Source organism: Aegilops tauschii, chromosome 2, assembly GCF_002575655.3.
Source record: "Aegilops tauschii subsp. strangulata cultivar AL8/78 chromosome 2, Aet v6.0, whole genome shotgun sequence".
In the NCBI taxonomy this organism is placed as follows: Eukaryota; Viridiplantae; Streptophyta; class Magnoliopsida; order Poales; family Poaceae; genus Aegilops; species Aegilops tauschii.
Window position 1 is genome coordinate 78,970,214 of NC_053036.3, and position 20,421 is coordinate 78,990,634.

General features: G+C 49.4%; 1 protein-coding gene and 2 long non-coding RNA genes across 4 annotated transcripts; 2 read left to right on the forward strand and 1 right to left on the reverse strand.

Moving 5' to 3' along the window:
- Positions 1 to 5,269: 5,269 nt before the first annotated feature.
- On the reverse strand, positions 5,270 to 6,260 carry LOC109768303 (quinone-oxidoreductase QR2). Its single transcript, XM_020327032.4, has 2 exons — positions 6,083 to 6,260; positions 5,270 to 5,998 (listed from the first exon to the last, which is right to left on the reverse strand). The coding sequence occupies exons 1-2, from the start codon at positions 6,103 to 6,105 to the stop codon at positions 5,404 to 5,406; spliced, it is 618 nt and encodes a 205-aa protein (XP_020182621.1). The 5' UTR covers positions 6,106 to 6,260; the 3' UTR covers positions 5,270 to 5,403.
- Positions 6,261 to 8,435: 2,175 nt separating this feature from the next.
- Positions 8,436 to 10,439, forward strand: LOC141041956 (uncharacterized). Its single transcript, XR_012203730.1, has 3 exons — positions 8,436 to 9,035; positions 9,168 to 9,350; positions 10,056 to 10,439. It is a non-coding gene; the product is annotated as an uncharacterized lncRNA (long non-coding RNA).
- Positions 10,440 to 10,505: 66 nt separating this feature from the next.
- Positions 10,506 to 13,316, forward strand: LOC120974964 (uncharacterized). Of its 2 annotated transcripts, none has more exons than XR_012201857.1 (3): positions 10,506 to 11,399; positions 11,939 to 12,058; positions 12,168 to 13,316. It is a non-coding gene; the product is annotated as an uncharacterized lncRNA (long non-coding RNA). The 2 variants fall into 2 exon arrangements; XR_012201858.1 differs by having other exon boundaries at positions 12,259 to 13,316.
- The last annotated feature ends 7,105 nt before the right edge of the window (positions 13,317 to 20,421 follow it).

The following is a 20,421-nucleotide window of genomic DNA, read 5'->3' on the forward strand; positions in this document are numbered from 1 at the left end:
TCCTCCGGTATCCGGGAGTTGCATAATCTCATAGTCGAAGGAATATGTATTTGACATGAAGAAAGCAATAGCAATAAAACTTAACGATAATTATGCTAAGCTAACGGATGGGTCTTGTCCATCACATCATTCTCCTAATCATGTGATCCCGTTCATCAAATGACAACACATGTATATGGTTAGGAAACTTAACCATCTTTGATTAACGAGCTAGTCTAGTAGAGGCTTACTAGGGACATTGTTTTGTCTATGTATCCACACATGTATCAAGTTTCCGGTTAATACAATTCTAGCATGAATAATAGATATTTATCATGATATAAGGAAATATAAATAACAACATTAGTATTGCCTCTAGGGCATATTTCCTTCACCAACAAAATCCACTCCACTCCCCGTTCAAAGAAATAGGGGGAGATGTATGGCAGAAGTACATCAGGATTCAGCTTCTCGCAAGCAAGGATATCAAGGCCTGTGAATCAGTACATGCAAGTCAACTTCACATTGACAGACACCTAATGGGTAGTATACACCCAATGGACGGGAAACCTCCACCAACCCAGGTCATAGTGCACACAATGACCGAGACATTGGAACACCCGACTCAATCGCATTGGGAAATCGCGAGCAGACACCATGGGTAACGATATTTCCATCAACTATATATTGATATATAGATTCTGGAGAATCATATAACCGGAAGTCTACAATTGTCGACACACATTTCTCAACTAGATTGCAAAAACCTTTCAAATGATTCAAATCCAAAGACCATGGCCATGGCAAAGTGTGAACAACACTCGGACTGAACTCAAGCAAAGGGTATAATCTAGGTAGAAATGATCTTGCTCAATAATGGGAAGGTATTCATAAGCAATACCTACACCAGTTTTCTTCTGGAAACAGAATTGAGAACAACGAGGTGGTGAAACAAAGAGCAAGTATTGTAGCACAAGGGTTCACGCAGATACCCAACTATTCTCCATAGGTGGAATCTCATTCCGACAACTTATATCATTGGCAGTTCAAAACCATCTGTCTCTGCAGTTCATAGATGTATTGATTACATATCCATGTAGATCACTAGATTCAGATATAGATGGTTCCCGACGGTACCTCAATTCTGGATCGAAGTACAAAATGCAACATACATTGTGTAAAATCAATAAGTCACCATATGACTTATTATTATCGTCGGTACATTTGGTACAACCAACGTAGTTAGTTCCTTATTCACAAGGATTACTCCTACAATGATGATTATCCATGTTTGTGTGTCTGCAATGACGACGCATGTAATCATCTAAATGACGGAGTTTAAAATGAAGGACTTGGGTAAATCAAATACCGCTCGTTGCTACAACTTGAGCACCTTCATTCATACATTATGGTATACGATGTTGTCTATATACAAAATATATTGGAGAAACTCATTATGGACAAATCTTATCCATCCATAGAGAAAGGTCTATTTAGACCAAGAGATGATAGAAATGAGATATTGGGACTCAACATTCCATAATGCCATTGGATCCATCAAACACAATTGGTTGGTACTCAAGAATATCTTTCGATATCTCCAAGGCATCAAACGTCTTGTCCTGTTTTTTCTTCAGTTCACAGAAATGTGAACACCGATATCATTGGATACATCGATCAGATCCCCACTATGTCAGATCGTAGACAAGCTTAGTGTTCCTACTAGGTGTGGTAGCCCTCTCATGAAGAGTCTTCAAAACAGACCTCATGGCTACATCCACCAACCATTATCTCAAAGATAATGTTGCTTGTGTTGCCCGGATGCAAACAGGTTACTAATAAGCAATATCTTTATATTGCATATCTTGCAAGTCAAATCATGCAACTGATTTGTTCATCAAGTCTCTACCAACTTTTACATTCCACAAACATGTTCATGGAATTGGTATGTGACGGCTTTGGAATTTGCAAGAATCAGGGGGAGTATCTTCCTAAATTGTTCATGTTCAATGCATCATATTATACTCTTTTTCCCTTCATGAGTTTACTATACAGGTTCTCATAAAGGTTTTTAATGAGGTAATATCAACATGAGATCATATGTCATACTTTCAGTTTTCTCCACTTGGGTTTTTAGGAAAGTATATACGACATAATTATTGTCCTCTGAACTCTATGGGTTTTCTTGTATTGAGTTAAAAGAGACAATAATCATTATATGTTGCGTTTTTCTCTCATTATTTTCCCACTGGGATTGAAGGAGTTTTAGCAACACATATCAAACACTATACTCCTCACATTTTTCTCACAGGGTTTTTGGAGGAGACTTTTCAAGATGATGATATTACATGGACAAGTGTAGATTGGGGGAGTGTTAAAGCTTAATTAACGTATGTTAATTATGGGGGAATCTTCCCTTGTACCAACCGCAGGCGGTTGCCTTTGGCAACTGTCGCGTCGGTTCCTGCCATCTCTCCCGAATGGATGTCTCTTTCTCGAGGCCAATCAATCCAGCGCAAGGATTTTCGTGGAGCCCCGAAGTGAAGATCGTCGTAGATCAGAACCGCCGGGGTTGCTACCTCTGCTGCACGGAGCACGGCCGTCGTCGGGGAGTGCGTCGCCGGAAACGCTCTGCCGGGAGCGTGCTGATAACGTGTTAAGAAACGGGAGACAGAGAAGTAAAAGTGAATGTTTGTCCTTTCATTAGATGATTGTAGGTATTTATACAAACGGAAGGGATGCATTGAAGAGACATCCATTCGGGAGAGATGGCAGGAACCGATGCAACAGTTGCCAAAGGCAACTGCTGCTATTGGTACAAGGGGAGATTTCCCCATAATTAACGTATGTTAATTAAGCTTTAACAGGCGTCAGGATGGCGCCCCAACCACTAGTTTTGAGCACAAGTGTCGCCAACATGCACGCATTATTATTTCTTTCCGGAAAAGATATAGAAATTAGCACGGTGTAGCAATAATTGGTAAATAAACAAATTTTGCTCCAGTTGACACGGCGTGCAACCGGAAATCATCTGTATCTATATCTATATCTATACCACTAATAAAGCAAGGTGCGTTTCGCCGATTTTTTCATCCGTTCACCATCAAAATTTATTTTTCTATCTGAGGTGGTACTAAATTTTTGTGCGTCCATCTGTATTTTTAGCAATCACGAATTTCGTACTCGGCCCGCACATGATGTGGCCCAGTAAAGCCAGCCCACTTATTTGCCTGCCCATGTAGCTTCAAAAATCCTATTTCTCGCCCTGGGCGGTAGATAGTTTGAGTTCGCACGGGGCACCCAAGACTGGGCTGGCCCGTTTTGTTTTTCCGTCTAAATTTATTTTTACTTTTACCTTATTTCGTAATACAAAATTTTCAAAAAAAATTCAGAATTTTATTTTTTGTAAAATTTTCGAAAAATATTTGAATTATAATATTGTGTTCGTGTTTTCAAAAATATTTTGAACATTCATTCATTTTCTCGTTCCCTTTTTTTCAAACTAAGAAATATTCCAAAATTGTTTGTGATTTAAAAAAATATTTTAAAAAGTATTAGAAAAATGAAATATATTCTTCTTTTAGTAAAATGTTCACAAATTCAAAATAATGTCGGAGTTTAAGAACACATTTTGTTCTGAATGTTGAAAACATGTTCCGTTTTCAAAAGCCGGCCACAAATTAAAAAATGATTGGGTTTTGATAAAAGGTTTTTGTGTTCAAAAAATGATGTTATTTCAAAAAACATGCTTTTTCAAAAATGGATGGAATATTAAAAACATTGTTCATAATTTCAGAAAATGCTCATGTTTCAAAGAATATTCGGCAATTCATATTTTAAAAAAATCAAAAAGTATTTTATATCCGACGTTGCAATATGTTCTTAAATATTCAGGCTGGCCATTGGTTAGTAGTAGGCGTTTGTTGCCGTGGCTAGCGGCATGTGGTCCGGTCTTTAAGGTCATGTGTTTCAGTGTTCCACACGTCGTTTTTTGATTATAGCTCGTGTCTTGCAAATACAGGTTATTTCGATGCCTGCCAGTGGGCTGGCCCAGACGCGAACTGTTGTGCGTCCCACGCGCTATTTGACGCAACTAGCGTCATATAGTAGCTCCCACACGGCTGCCCTAAGAAAAGAAAAAAAATATGTGTATAGATTTTGTTTCGTCCATTCCACATGTAGTTCCCTAATTTTTTCGGTTATCCCCCAGGTGGGCCAAACTGGACGGATGGACGAGCAGCAAAAAAGAGGGGCCCCAAAAAAGAGGGGCGCTAGGGGATTGAACTATGGACCTTCCCTATTGTGCCCACGGATAAAACAAACTCAGCTAGCTTGCAATTACGATAGGAACTGTCTCATCTTGAAATTTTATACTAAATAACACCAGTTTTTATATGTCCATAAGTTGTCTGGAAATAAGGAGGTTATGGGAGTATAAGAAGGTTATTTCGACAATTATGAGCAGAACGAGGGAACTTGCCAATAAAAGACAATAAAAGACAATATGCTGGAGATAACTTGCACGTGCCATGCTGGTTGTCTATAATGGGAAAAAATTGTGGACACGTGCTAATAAAAGAGAATATGCTGGTTTTGCTCTAAGTAATAAAATTTATGGGCACGTGAGCGCAAAAATAGTTGAAGAGAATAAACCCTGATAATGATGGGACGTCTTGAAATTTTATACTAAATAACACCAGTTTTTATATGTCCATAAGTTGTCTGGAAATAAGGAGGTTATGTGAGTATAAGGAGGTTATTTCGACAATTATGAGCAGAATGAGGGAACTTGTCAATAAAAGACAATATGTTGGAGATAACTTGCACGTGTCATGCTGGTTGTCTATAATGGGAAAAAATTGTGGGCACATGCTAATAAAAGAGAATATGCTGGTTTTGCTCTAATTAATAAAATTTATGGGCACGTGAGCGCAAAAATAGTTGAAGAGAATAAACCCTGATAATAATGGGACATTCGTGCCTGGTTATGCGCTGCTTATGCTAATGAAACATAATTTATGCGCTGCAATTAGTAATCCATCCGGTTACGTCGTTGTAGGAGAAAGTGGTCGAAGTAATAGTTGCCTCGAAGGTCGCCTGCCGCCCAGCAACCAAATGAAGACGGAACCACAATTCCAAGACGGAGGTCGACCCGGAGGAAAAAAAAGGTATAAGTTAGGTGGTCGTCGCCGCGTTGACTAGCCCCACCATTATTAAGATCTCACGGGTCAAACATGACCAGTGGGAAGACCGCGGCTCCTCGCTCTGTCACCCACCGCCGTGGAGATCGTTATTATGAAAACATCAATTACATTTTCCACCGCTTGTTGCAAAAACAATTATCTTCCTATTATAACGCACGGGCATATGTGCTAGTCCATCCATACACGATGTGCAATCCCGCACCGCCGTGCCGTGAGCAGTTCAGACGACGGCCTTGAGCTTCTTGGCGATGCCGGCGAAGTACTTCCCCTGGTGCTCCGCCAAGGCGAGCTCGGCATCGGTGGGCGTCCTGCTGCCATCAGCGCCGGCGAAGGTGCCGGCTCCGTACGGGCTGCCGCCCTTGACCTCATCCATGGCGAACATGCCAGCGCCGTGCGTGTAGCCGACGGGCACGAAGAGCATGCCGTGGTGCGTGAGCTGCGTCACGGCCGTGAGGGCCGTGGTCTCCTGGCCGCCGCCCTGCGTGCCCGTGGCGAAGAAGACGCCCGCGGGCTTGCCGGCGAGGGCCCCCTCCTGCCAGAGGCCGCCGGTGGAGTCGAAGAAGGCCTTCATCTGCGCCGCCATCATGCCGAACCGCGTCGGGAAGCCGAACAGCACGCCGTCGGCCTCGGCCAGCTGCCGCGCCGTTATGACGGGGTGGTCCTCGCGCCCGGGCGCCGCGTGCATCTTCCCCAGCACCTCCTCCGGCAGCGTCTCCGGCACCCGCCAGACGGTGACCTCGACGCCGGGGACGGAGTCGGCGCCTTTCTTGATCTCCTCCGCCAGCGTGGCGACGTGTCCCCATGTTGAATAGTACCTGAATGATAAACAAAAAATGGAGAGACAATCAAATCATCGAGCTAACCAGCCGGAAGAAGAGCGAGCAGAGGCGGAGCATTACACGATGTAGATCTTGGTCGCCATTGCCGATCGGCTAGCTGCAGAACTCTGCTGTGTAAAACTGATTTGCTTTGGAAATTGCTTTGCTTCCTCTTGCGGTATGGGTGGCTGGTGAAGAACGAAGGCGGGCAGGCTCCCGTATTTGTAGGGGAAGCTGGAGCCTTGTAGATTTTCCGATTGTTAATTTGACGTACTTGCGGTCGCATTGTTGCAGAATATTTTAAAGGGTTCTTGGAAAAAGACGCTGATCTGATCATCACCAGGGGCTGCTATAAGTCTTGTCACCTTGTGTAGTGGGTATAAAAAAGTGTGGCCAGACTCTGATGAACGTGGGGTATACTACGTGGTCATGGCGTCGATACTGACGTAGGTAGATATGTACAGCCGTACTGGATGTTTTTCTCACGGAAGAACGGCCATGAAGCCATAGAGGAAGCTTCCTGCAGGTCGAAAGAAAAAGAATAGACACATATAGAATCGAAAATACACGTTGGGACATGATGGCACACGAGGATTGTCATAGTATTAGGACTAACTTCAAACCCCTCGAATAGTTTTAGGAGTTTACCCTAAAAAAAATAGTTTTAGGGGTTGTGGTGTATTGTACTTATTTTCAATTCTAAACCTTCACCTGTGCATGTCAGTTAACTCTATAAATGATCCTCCATCCGTGTAGCATCTCTCTTTTGCTAATTGCTACGGGTGTGGCTAGATTTTAGTCGACTGAGGCTTAACAAAGTCTCAATCAAGTGACAAAACATATAAAAAAAGGAAAATTTAAAAAAAAAACATTACACGGATCTTCATGTAAGATCACACGAATATATCAGTGATTGAGACTTTGTTAAGTCTGGGTCGGCTGAGTTTTAGCTAGGCAATCCTGAATATCTATTAAGAACAAAATCGTTAGGGGGTCTCGCCCCACTCAATCAGTCCCTACACGGTGAGGTCGTGGGTGTGGAGTCCCTTGCTGCTGAACAAGGAGAGAAACACGGGGAGTCCCGATCCAGGTCTCGGCAAGTTAATACTCGTGCTCGCCGTGAGAGTGTCCCTCCGCCCCAGCAACACCGTCCAATTCAGGGCTCGAGTTGCATGCAACCATACCGCTTTTGCTATCACGATCACAATCAGCTTATTCGTGCTCCCGAAGACTTAAGTACACAACTGTACACAAGAGAAACATAGTGTTAATACTTACTAGGTTAACAGCACCACGTGCAGCGAGGGCCAATATGTCGGCGCAAGAAACGGTGTGTTGCAGGAGGCCTCGGCTTGGACCTTGACGTCGTCGAGCAAGATCGACGCCTCACGGCCCTATCAATGCACGCACATGGCAATGATAGAAGCTAGAACGAGAATTGCGGCCCGTGTGACACCACGATGCAACTAACAATGATGGAACAGTTGCTCGGGTGGGGTGGGGGTGGGGGGGGCGCACACTTGCTGAAGCTGTGTTATGCCAATCACCTTTTTATAATTTTAGAGGTTGTGCGTAAAGTAAGAGTCGTCATATATGCAACCTTCATAATATGTTTCCTCTTTATTTTCTTTTTTGTTTACATCAAATCAATATTCATACTTATAATTGGAGGCATTCAAACGCTAAAACTAGATTAAAATTCGAACAGCATTGAACTACATAGTTTTTATATGGGGAGAAATGTAGACGAAATATTCATACATAATAAGTAGAGGGGAGGGGCAAAATTCCTTGAAGAAGGTGTTGTTGAAGAGAACTTGAACGACGCCGGGTTGCGGTAGCCCCCAGCCCAAGGGCAGACGCTGGTGTGCAGTTGCGCGCCAAACATGAAGTCGACGTCGGTGTTCCTGTGTAGAAGTGTGTGCGGAAGCTGAAGCACCTGGCGAATGTGCATCCCAAATAAGGTGACATAAGCAGGCTATAAGGACTAAAATGTTATATTTTTACTTAGTTGGAGAAGTGAGAAGAGGAAAGAGAAGAGAAGCAGGCTCTTGGTTAGTAGCGGCTGCAACACGAGCCCCAAGACGCTTTGTGAGATTGTCAGATGGGCCAACTACTAATATAATAATACACATTTAAAACTTACTGTTGTACATGCCGGCTATGAGGTTTGTTCTAGATGACATGGCAACTCCTTATAGCCGACCGTTGACTGTATTTTTTTTGCGGGAAAACTTTCATCTATTCATCTTCAATGGAACCATGAATCTCTACTATTAAAGGGGGATCGAACGTCGTGATGGTTCGACCTCCTCTCGTGGTTCAACCCCCTTCTATCGCTAGCTATCGAAAGTCCTCCCACCGCTTCTTCCATCCCCGCCCGAAAAAAAAGGCCAAAAAAAAAAACCACAACCCACAAACGCACGATCCCACACCCACGCGGCCTCGTCGCCTCTCGCACCCCATGGCACCCGATCCCGTCTCTCTCCCGGCTCCTGAGAAAAAATGTCTCCTGCTGTCGCCTCCTCATCCGCCCCACGGTCGCGGTCCTGGCCGTCGGCGCTGGGATCCAGTCCCATGAAGAAATTCTCTACTCCTCCCTCTTATCTGTACCACTCTAGATCGCGTCCAACCAACGGCGAGCTTGGCGGCGGCGCAGAAGGAGAGCGTCAGTACGTCGGCGCTAGAGTACTAACCCTGGGGGTGGTGTGCCCCTATCCCGGCCCCCTGCTGCGATCTTGAGAGCCATCATGCCGTCGGCGCCCATCGCGAACAATTAAGGCTCCTCTGTTGGGGTAGTGGTTGCAGAGGCTGGTGAAGAGCCTCAGCCGTGATGAGGATGATGACGCACAGCGGGGGCGGGAGCGGAACCACGGGGAGGGTTCCAAGGAGCCGCTAGCCGGGGGCGGGAGCGCGAGCACGAGTATGGGTCCGAGAGCCGCCGGCTGCCCACGAAGACATCGTGGCGGTGCTCCATGGTGCGAACGAGCTAGATGAGGCGGCGGCAGTCCGCCATGGATGATGTGAGGGCGTGGTATGGGGATGGATTTTGGGGGATCTAGCTGCTGATTGGTTCATCCACTAACTGAAACTGATTATAGTTTATCTCTGGTTTGTGTTTCTTTGTGGTACACTCGTGTTGCAATTGGCATGACCAAATTGGCAGCGACAAAGCACGAGCTACCAACCTTCTCTGCTCTCCTGCTACAACAAGGTACCAAATTGAAGCTGTCACCGCGACCCCAATCCCCTCTCATGTGCAGTATGATGGACACCCACAAGACTGAGAAGTCAGCGCAACAGAGCTTATGCAGGCGGACGCTAATCCGCAATCAAGAGAAGATGACTGGTACACTCGTGGCTCATCTTATTTGTGTAATTGATTGTTCTGTTAATTTTTTCCCCTGCGAACCGTAATAGAGGTACTACGGCCAACATGGTCCATGCTGCTAAGGCCATGGTGGAGAACGTAAGCACCGTTGTGCCTGTTGTGCACTTTGTGCTGCCCATATGAGACTACATCTCCCTTCGCTGACATCTCTGTTGCATGATATTGACTGAATTCATAGGCAATTCTTCACCAATCCCACTGTATGTTTGTCATATATCTAGATTCAGTTGATTGATGCTGACAAACACGTTTCATAGGCAACTCGACCAAATCGAATCGTTATCACAGCACCGCTCTTTGATTTATTTTCATTGTTCAATCCTCTGTTGACTTGCTATCAGGTCATGATTTCTAAAAGATGATTCTATTTTAGTTATGTTTTGTATTGTACTATCAAAATAAACAAGTTTATTTATGGCCTATGGTGAAGGCTAGAAGATATGCAGGGAACAATGACTCTGAATATTCTTTCGGTTATGATAATTGCAAAATAGAGGAGCTACATATAGAAGAGTAGAATCAGTTTCTTATTTTACCTTTACTCTGGACCGTTAAAGAGCACTTTAAGTTTCTTATTTAGGTTGTGCACCTTAACCCTGAATGTGATGGAATAATGTTGAAATTACCTAACTGAATTGCAATCATGTTTTGGCTTTCATGCAGGCTGGTGCAGTGCTGATGGGAGGTAGATGACCACGGTGGAGATGGTGGAGAGAAGCAGAAAATGCATGGTAAACTTGCTCCATTGTGCTTGCACTCAAGGGGCATCTATGCCAACAGCGTCACGTGTGTCTAAAAAAGCAGGGGGCTGGGGGAAACCAATCAACAGGTGAGTTAGATCCTTTTTAGTTCCAGGCCACCATTTTACGGCAGAGAAGAGTAGCAAAACTCATGGTATTGTTGCTGTTAACAGAAACATGCATTTTTTTGTTAATATCTGTACACACTAACGATTGCATGTTTTTTTTGTGCCGTCCTAATGTAAGAACTGAAGCAATAGCCCCTTTCATGTTCTATTTTTTCTCTTTTCAAATATCACATTTTCTATCAGCGTATATATATATATATATATATATATATATATATATATATATATATATATATATATATGCAACGTGTGGTTATTACAATTATTACAGGTTGTTTAGTTATTAGCTAGCAATCTGTGGTAGTAATTGCACTTCTGCCAAGTACAAGGTAATGACTAGAACAAGCATCAATTGTGTAAATTATTGATCAATCTTGTCTGGTCGTAGGGTTCCTAATCGACGTTATCAGGTATCTTATTCTGTCGCCTCTGCTTACTTTCACCCTAAGCGAGAAGATTACTTCAAAAATTATTCCAGTATTGTAGAGCTTCTTATATTTTTCTTCCTTTGGGCATAGACAAGCATTCACAATGAATACTATTATATGGAGTACATGTCTGCAGTTAGCATGGATCATCTGGTTAGTAGACAAAAGTTCTGGTTTCAGTGTTAATTTCCTAAGTGTATCATCATTATCGATGATTGGTTACCAAAGGGCACCCCTCTTTTGTACTCACATGATTATCTTAATGCAAAGAATTTTATTTTTTCAAATGAGCCACAGAGCCAAATGAAAATTCCATGAACGAATTGAGGGTGGAAAATGTCAACCTTATTTCTCCAGGGGATGGAGTGGAGATTGAGAAACATAGCTAGATGGGAGAAACGGGAAAACTTTGATAAATTGTTGTATGGAAACATAGCTAGATGTACATACATTTACCCCATGGACAATTGAGAAACATAGCTAGATGGGAGAAACGATGACAAGTATATAGTATGGAAAAGAAAACATAAGCCAATATTTTATGGGAATGGTGCTCTAAGCAGAGAGGTTGTTAGGGCTATGGGAGGGCGACGACCCTCTCTTGAACTGATGATGAGGGAGAGCAAGGCTGATTGTGCATTCAACGATGATGGTGAGACAACTAGCAAGGTTGAGTCGGCGGTGGAGATCAATGATGATGGTGAATGAGACGTAAGTTTGTTGTCCCGTGTAATTGCACAGTTGTGTTGGGTCGTATTGAAATGGTATGGATACAGTTGATTCGGATCTATCATAATTTGTCATATTGAAAGTCAGCAGCCTCCCTCGTGTAGTTTCAAAATAGAGTTTCAAAATAGTCGGTAGGCCTCATTGTGTACTCAATAGTGTTTGTGTGGCAATAATGGGTCAAATACTGGACCTCGCTGTTATACTCATGCAGGAGTATACCTCTATCAAATAATATCTCAGCTTGTAGTGGATCGAAAAGGTTGCAGTATTTCTCCTGCAAATTGGTGCACTAATATATGCCGGAATGGTAAAAGCGAATAGCATCATGAATATGCGTGGATGGTAAATATTTAAGCTTATAATTCAGTGTTTCTATGTGTTTTGAAAAGTAGAACTTCATAAAAATATCATGTTCGGAATCTTTGGCCAGATCGGCTGTGACTGCATTTCAGCGATGGACCTTTGTTGTATTTCAGTTTCCTCATACTGTTATCGCAATATAGTAATATGCTCTTTTGCAGCAAGTGCAAATGGTTATATGTTTGAATCATCAACTAGCATGTCAAGAATGTGAGAAGTCAGTGGGAACAAAAAACTATCATTTGTGATAGTTGTTGGATTGAATAGCCATTTCATTATGGGTATGCTTCCGATTTACACTATTTTTTATTAATCCTTTTCTCTTTCATGAAAATTTGCAAATCAGTAACGCACAATGTGCTTCTTATATTACTTTATTTTCTCATGTAGGTAAATGCTCCTTCGCCAAGTATAAGTATACAATTTGAATCTTTTAGTCACGATTTGTATGATGCCTTATACACATTTATGTTGTATACAGTTGTAGCTGAATTTTCAGATGATATACTGAACTATATGCTAGGGCAAGGAAGCTAGGGGCGAAAAAAGGGAAGTTACTGTACTAGAGGACCATAGGAATGTGATATTTGACGGAACACTGAAAAATCTGAGCCATGCAGCTTTGGTGCAGTGGCCAGAAGACATAATGGTTAGAAATCAGTTCGCACATCTAAAGGTGAGGAAATCTCACATTTATCAATTTATGGAAGGGGGCAGATATTTGCATTCAAATGTTTTTTCTCAGTATAGGAATAATAAGGGTGATGTAGCATTGTAGTTTCAAATGAAGTAATGTTATACTCCCTCTGTAAAGAAATATAAGACTGTTTAGATTATTGCCTATTATTTGATCTGTCATTTTCTGTGAAATAGTACTTCATTATGATTCGCTACATATTGAATTTTCTTGGTGTTAATATTATGTTTGTAAAGAAGTGTGATCACTATATGGTCTACTGATTTGAACTATAATCAGTTTTACCTTACCAGATTTAGGTTTTGACAGCTGGAAAGTTGCCACATGAGTTCAAGTTGCGTGAGGGTTAAATTAAGTGCACATATTTTCATCTCCATGAGTTCCATCTGACAAGTGGCAACAGGTTTGGTTCACATTTTATAACGTTGTCTTCGTAATTTCTTGCAGATGGTAGAGCAAAATCAATGAGAAGCCGTGTTGAATGCTATTTTGACTAGCCGCAAAAAGAAAAGGAAAGGACAACTTATTGTAAACCTGCAGATACAATATCTGGAAAATTAGGATTAACTCTCCACCAGTATTATTTATCCATTTGGTTAGTCATTATCATGCGATCGGTATAGAGCCACCAGATATGTTTTTCAAGGTTTGTTCTTTTATAGCTGTATCTTCTTGCACACAACCACTTTTTTAAAGGGCTTAGCTTAAGCTGATTGGTTTCTTGTATGAACATTAGGATTTTACAACATTAGATTCAATTCTATGACGGAGCTTTTGCCCATAGAAGATGCTTAAGCAGTAGGTTTTGTACATGTTTTCATCCTATCATGTAATTGTATATAATATTCAATTCTACTATGAATACTGGGTACTACAATTTGTATTTACGTATTTTTGTATTGAGACTTGCACTCAAAGATTATTGCCTTAAGTGCATCTTTCATTTATTATGAATAAGAAGTTTAATACCGAAAAAGGCTTTCGCCCCGCTTTATAAATAAAGCAAACCGCCAAGAGCACATACAAGGACTAGTTCAGAACACACACACCCAAGTCTCACAATAATAAATCCAGAGGTACTGCTGAGGGCACAGCTTAACAAGCCCAAAACACACGAAATAAGAGACAAGGCTCAGCCGGGGCCAAGGCCGGAGAGCAACAGACGACTAATCAGGCTCTGGTGGAGGCGGCGGTGGGGGCGGCGACAGGCGGACGGCCATCAAGCGGAGGTCGGCGATGAAGGCGGAGATGTCGTCCCGGTCCCAAGGACGGCTAAGCGGCCGCCAGAGCTGCAAGTAACCAGGCAGTTTGAAGAGGGCGTCAGTAGATCGTCGAAGAGGGGAGCGCTGAATCACAAGCTTATTGCGAATCGTCCAGAGCGTCCATGCGAGGACCCCAATCTCAAGCCACCTAATGTGGTGAGAGGACAGCGGGGAGGCATGTAGTTCGGCGAAGAGGTCGGGGAAGTTGGAGTGGCACCAATCCCCACCAACCGCCTCTCTAAAGCAGCTCCACACGAACTGAGCAGACACGCAGGAGAAGAATATGTGGTTCGAGTCTTCGGGGGTATCACAAAGGGGGCAAAGGCCAGAGCCCGGGCCATTGCGCCTGCGGACCTCAACTCCAGACGGGAGCCGACCGCGGATCCATTGCCACATGAAGATCCGGATTTTAAGGGGCAGGCAAATGGACCAAACCGTCTGAAGGGGCGGCGGGGCGGAGGAAGGGCGATAGCCGCGTACAGGGACTTGGTGGAGAATTGACCCGAAGGCTCAAGGCGCCACCGAACCTCATCCGGGCCAGCATCGACAATCGGCTCATGGAGAGCAATACAATCAAGAAGCTCATGCCAGGCGGCCACTTCCGGAGGCCCAAATGGCCTCCGGAACGCGAGGCGCCCTAAGTCAATAAGGGCCTATTGAACTGAGATTGTAGGGATGACAGCGATGGAGAAGAGGTCGGGAAAGCGGGCCGCGAAGGGGGCGTCACCCGCCCATCGGTCAAACCAGAACAAGGTCGATGCTCCCGATCCGACCGAGATGGAAGTCCCAATGCGGAGGACGGGAAGCAGTTGGATGACCGACTGCCAGAACTGGGACCCACCCGACCGTTGGCAGAAGGCCAGAGGTTGGCCACGCAAGTATTTATTCCAGATGATGTCTAACCACAGACCGCCATGCCCTTGTGAGATGCGCCAGAGCCAGCGGGAGAGGAGGGCAATGTTCATGCGCTTCGAGCACATGATTCCAAGGCCTCCTTGCTCCCGGGGCTTGCAGATGTCGGGCCAACTAACCATATGATACTTCTGCTTGTTATTGTCCCCAGCCCAATAGAAGCGAGATTGGATTTTAGCGATCTCGTGATGGAGGGTCTCGTGGAGGCTGTAGAAGCTCATAAGGAATAGGAGGAGACTAGAGAGCAAGGAGTTGATGAGAATCGTCCGGGCCGCCTTCGAGAGCCAACGACCCTGCCAAGGCTCAATGCGCGTTTGCAACTTGGTTACCGCAGGACGAAGGTCCGCCACAGTGAGCCGAGAGTCACTAATGGGCATTCCCAGGTAGGTCGTTGGGAGGGAACCTAGGCGGCAATTGAGGCGGTTCGCAATGTCAAGGGCCTCAGCCGGAGAGTAGCCCATCACCATCACATCACTCTTGTCGAAGATGATCTTAAGACCAGACATTTGTTGGAAGCAGAGGAAGAGGAATTTAAGGCTAGCGATGTCCGAATCCGAGCCTTCGACCATGGTGATGGTGTCGTCAGCGTACTGGAACAGGGAGATGCCAATGCCACCGGTCAAGTGGGGGGGTGATCCCACGAATATGACCCGCGGCCTTAGCCTTGTCCAGGATGGCCGCAAGAGCATCAACCACCATATTAAACAGGAACGGGGAGAATGGGTCACCTTGCCTCACCCCGCAGTAAGTGGGGAAGTAGGGGCCGATCTCCCCATTGATGTTGACGGCCGTGTGACCACACGAGACCATCTGCATAAGCCGCGTCACCCAACGGTCATCGAAGCCTTTCCACAGGAGAACTTCCCGAAGGAAGGGCCAGCTAACAGTATCATAGGCCTTATGGAAATCGATCTTCAGGAAGACCGCCTTGAGGTGCTTGGAGCGGACCTCATGGAGGACTTCGTGAAGGACCAGCACCCCATCCAGAATATAACGGCCTTGGATGAAAGCCGATTGGTTGGGGTGGGTAATATGGTCCGCGAGCAGAGTCACCCTATTGGTGTACCCTTTAGCCAGAATCCGGAAGATCACGTTAATCACCGTGATTGGGCGGAACTGACGAATGTCAGAGGCACCAGGAACCTTGGGGATGAGCGAGATCGTCCCGTAGTTAAGGCGCCCGAGATCGATGGACCCAACGTAGAACTTGTCGAAGATGGCCATGACCTCCGGCTTGATCACATTCCAGAAGCTCTGGAAGAACTTAACTGGAAGGCCATCCGGGCCAGGGGCCGAGGCAGGGTTCATGCCCTTGATGGCGGCCCAGACCTCGCCCTCTGAGAAGGGGGCCATAAGAGCTGCGTTCTCAGGCTCGGAAACAAGCTGGCGACCGGACCAGCAGTCAAGGGCCAGAGATAAGCCGCTCCGAGGAGCGGCTGTGAACAGGGACCTATAGAAGCCGTCGACGTGGGACCTAATGTCCCGCGGGGACTGCAGGAGGGTCGAGCAATCCCAAAGGAGAGGGATGGTGTTGCGCCTACGTCGGCCATTAGCAATGGCTTGGAAATAAGCCGTATTCGAGTATCCCTTCAGGACCCATTTCTGAGCACCACGCAAACTCCAGTAGGCCTCTTCATCGGCGTAGATGATAGAGAGCTGATCTTCCAAGTCGTAGCGGGAGAGCCACTCCTCAGGAGAAAGGCCGGTAGCATCGGCACGCAGGTCCAAGGCTTGGATCGCAGACAGTAGAGCCTTCTTACGCTCGCGGAGGTCACGCCCCAGGTTGGCGCCCCACCCCTTCATGAACTGTCGGTCTCGCTTGGCGCAGACGTGCCAAGAGTCGACAGTGGAGGGAGGGCGAGCAAGAGACTGCGAGAAGGCACGAGACTCCGACCAACGGGCGCCGACCGCGTCGATGAAGCCAGCTTGGGACAGCCAAAATGTCTCAAACCGGAAATGGGGGGAACCGGGGGGGCGTTCATCAGCGGAAGACAGAAGGAGGGGGACGTGGTCGGAGCCAATCCGAGTGATGGCCCGGAGGGAGGCAAGGGAGCAACGGAGGTCCCATTCCGGAGAAACTAGGACCCGGTCCAGGACGGACTGGGTCGGGGCAGCCTAACGGTTGGTCCAGGTGAACCTGGCACCAACCCGGTCAATCTCACGGAGGCCAAGATCAGCAATGCAATCGTTGAACATTTTCATAAGGGCAAAGTTGACGTTGGCATTGCTCTTGTCCTCCGCGAACCTAAGGAGATTAAAGTCACCCCCACAACAACCGGCAGCGACGCAGCCGACACCTTCCGGTGAAGCTCCTCGAGGAAGGAGACGGAACGGCTGTGGTCGGCGGGGCCGTAGACAATAATGACCTCCCACTTGAAGTTAAGGGAGTGTTCAAAGATCTCCATGCTAACAAAGAACTGACCCCGGTCCATACTACCCACCTCGAAGGTGGCATCCTTCACACCTAACAGGATGCCACCGGAATGGCCCGCGGTCCCACTAGAAGGGAGCCAATGCCAGGCAAACAGGTGGGAGCTCAGGCGGTCAAGCTCCGGGAGGGAGAAATCCGTACGCATGGTCTCCTAGATGGTCACAATATCAATGTGTTCGTCACGCATGTACTCGATGAGTTGGCGGCGGCGGCCATCATGGCCGAAACTGCGGATGTTCCAGAAGAGGGCATGCATCACGCAACCATTGAGGGGCTGCTTGACCCCAGGACACGAGATGCGCTTTGGGCGCGGAGAGCGGCAGTCCGAGAACGAGTACGACCCCGAAGCTCGGCGGCGGTCAGGGGGGGGGGGAATTCCACCAATCCTCCGAGGAGGGGGCGGCATAGGTTCCGCCGACTCGGACGACGAGTCGGGGGGCAAGAGCAGGGCTGCTCTAGCCGCAGCCAGCCTCCCGTCGAGGATCTCGCGGGCCCTAATGGCCTCGATCTGGGCTAAGGGGGGCCGACCTCCCCCCTAAAGATGATTGTGGAGTCGGTCGCGATCTTCACAAGGTTTCCAAGCGGCACCGACTCGAGAGCAGAGAAGGAACAAGTAGCTGCCGAGGGGGGACTGAAGGGGTACCTGGCTCCAGGTTCCGTGCAGCGGCACGAAGCTCTGCCCGCTCGCGGATGGGTAGCGCCGGGCAACCCTCCGGGCGCGCCGCGTCCAACCGAGCACTCCGGCGAGAAGCAGTCGCCGGAGAGGAGACCGAACGGGCGCGCCGAGAGAAGGCCACGACGCGTGGAGGCGGAGGTGGGGCAGCCAGGGGGTGGTCACCTGGGACACCCCGTCCAGGCCAGAGACCGCAGCAGGGAGGAGCTGAAGAGCCGGGGTCAGAGTGGAAGACGGCGATGGCATCAGTGTCTGGGATGATGGTGGTGGAGCAGAGTCGGTGACGAGAGCCGCGGCCGGAGGCGGCAGGGCGTCCGACGGGGCGACGTCGGGAGCGGCGCCGGAGGAGGGAGCAGGGGCGGCCACCACGCCCCCGGCGAGCGGTGAGGGCAGGTCCTGGATCACCGACCCCGTAGGGAGGAGAACCATGTCCAGGACCGGCCCGTCTGGAGCGGTGGAGATAGGGGAGCGTGGTGAGGAGGCGGGGCAGACGACCAAGCCCACGCTGGAGGCGTCGCTGGCGGCAGGGGACTTGGCCACCGGACCGAGGAGGGCTCGAGGAGGGGACCGGCGCGGCCTGGCACCCATGCCCCCCATCGGCCGGAGGCGAAGGCGATCGGGACTGCGACCGGGAGGGCGAGTCATCCGAACCCTCCCCGTCCTCCGACCGGCGGGAGCGGGGGCGGTGTCGGCTGTGGTAGTCCCCACCGGTCCCCGGGTTGCCGCCAGGGGGCCCATCGTCGGTGAAGCGGGGGCGGCCGACGTGGTTGGGGGCACGGGGGCGATGCGGAGGTCGTAGCCCTGGTCGTTGAAGAAAACACGGACGGTGACGTGGAGCTTGGAGGAGTCTAAGCACTTGACCTTGACCCGGACCTCCTCCTCCTTGCGGAGGGAGAGCTCGTCTACCACCACCACCTTGCCCAGGATCCTGGACATCTGGCGGATGACGAGCTCTGACCGGGCGATGTCGGGGAGACCACCCACAAGGAGCCAGGCGGTATCCAGAACAGCCACCGCAGGGGCGTCGAGGACCGGCTCGGTGATGTCGACGACAAGCTGGTTAAGGGCGAGGGTGCGTAGCCGTAACTGACGGTGTCAGGGAAGATCGCGGTGAAGATGTGGCCGGCCGTGGGAGTGACCGCCCATTCCCACTAGCGACGGTATAGGTGGTTGAGCTCGGCCTCAATCATCTCCGGGGATGCCACCCCGTCGACCACCGTAACGATCGCCTGAAGGGAGGGGGTAGGCGGGGGAAGATCTGAGACCTCAAGATGGAAGAAACCAAGCCCCTCGATGCCGTGGCCGTACATCATGAGTTCGACGTCACGGGATGATCCGGGCACAAGAGAGCGGGGTGCCCGAGGTCCGTGCAGATGTAACAGCACTGAGGGTTGGCACAGTTGACTTGCGAGTGTCCCGCCACCCCGCAGTTGAAGCACGGGGGGCGAGGGAGGTTGGAGACGGGGCCCGGGGGGCGGAGGCGCCCGAGGCCGAGGAAGGGGGGGCGGCCGGGTTGCCACGGCCCTGGCCGCGGCGCTTCTTCTTCTTGGCAGGGCCTTGGCGGCCGCGAGAGGGAGCGCCGCCCGAGGTGGCAGCCGTGGCAGGGACCGAGGGGCCGGAGGCATGGGGCGGAACATATTTTCGAGTAGCCGGCACGGAGGGAGGAGCTTGGACACGGGGGGACGGGGGGCGAGCAGCACGAGCCGGGGACGGGCTGCGGCCCCGACGAGGCACCGGAGATGGCGAGCGGCGGCGCGGCCTCCAATCCCCCGAGGTGGCAGGGCGAGGAGAGCGGGAGCGGCCCCGAGCATCGCGGCGAGCCGGGGAGCGGCGGTCGTCCCGGCGGCCCTCGCGGAGCTCGCGGAGCTCGCGGCGGAGGGCGTCGGGGGAAGGGCGAGGGGCGTCACGGCGATCCTCCGCACGCCTCTTGGGCCGGGACGTCCCGTCCTCCCAGTCGCGGGGCATGGCCGAGCGCGGCGGGGGAAGAGGAGACGCGGGGGGAGGGGGAGCGACGGCGGAGGGCGAAGCGGTCGAGGGAGGCGCGAGGGCGGGACGAGCGGAGTCGAGGGTGGCGGCGGATGGAGGGAATGAGGCGGATGGGAGGCCTCCAGGGAGCCAGACCGAGTTGCCTGGGGCAGTGGGCCTAGGGCACGGGCGCGGCCCGGGAGAAGCCATCCAGCCCAATGGGAGGGGCACGGGCCCAGAAGGGGGATAGGCCAGTTGGGCCGGCGCGCGGCCCAGAATGCCCATCCCGGGCGGGCCACAGCCCAGCAAGTGGGGGAGGCGCATCCCGTAGGGTTTCTCCCTGGGGAGCGAGACTCACCACCGCCGCCGCCGGCGAGCCAGAGGGGGAGGCCGGCCACGAACGCCGCCGGGGATGGATGACACGGAGGGACAACACGGATGAGCCGAAGGACGCGATGAAGGGGCGGAACGACGACGATCGAACGAGCGGAGCCGCGGGGGGCATGTCACAGCGAACCGCCGACGGGGCAAGGGGCAACTCCGGCGAGCAACGAGCAGCCGGTCGGCGCCAGGACGAGCTTGCGCATCCCAGCTCAGAGCGGCCGACCACGCCCCAGGCCCGGAGCCGCCGGCGGCGAGCTCCGCCTACCCGCAAGGACGCACCTTGCATCCCATACGCCCGAGACGAGCTCGAGGGCGGAGTC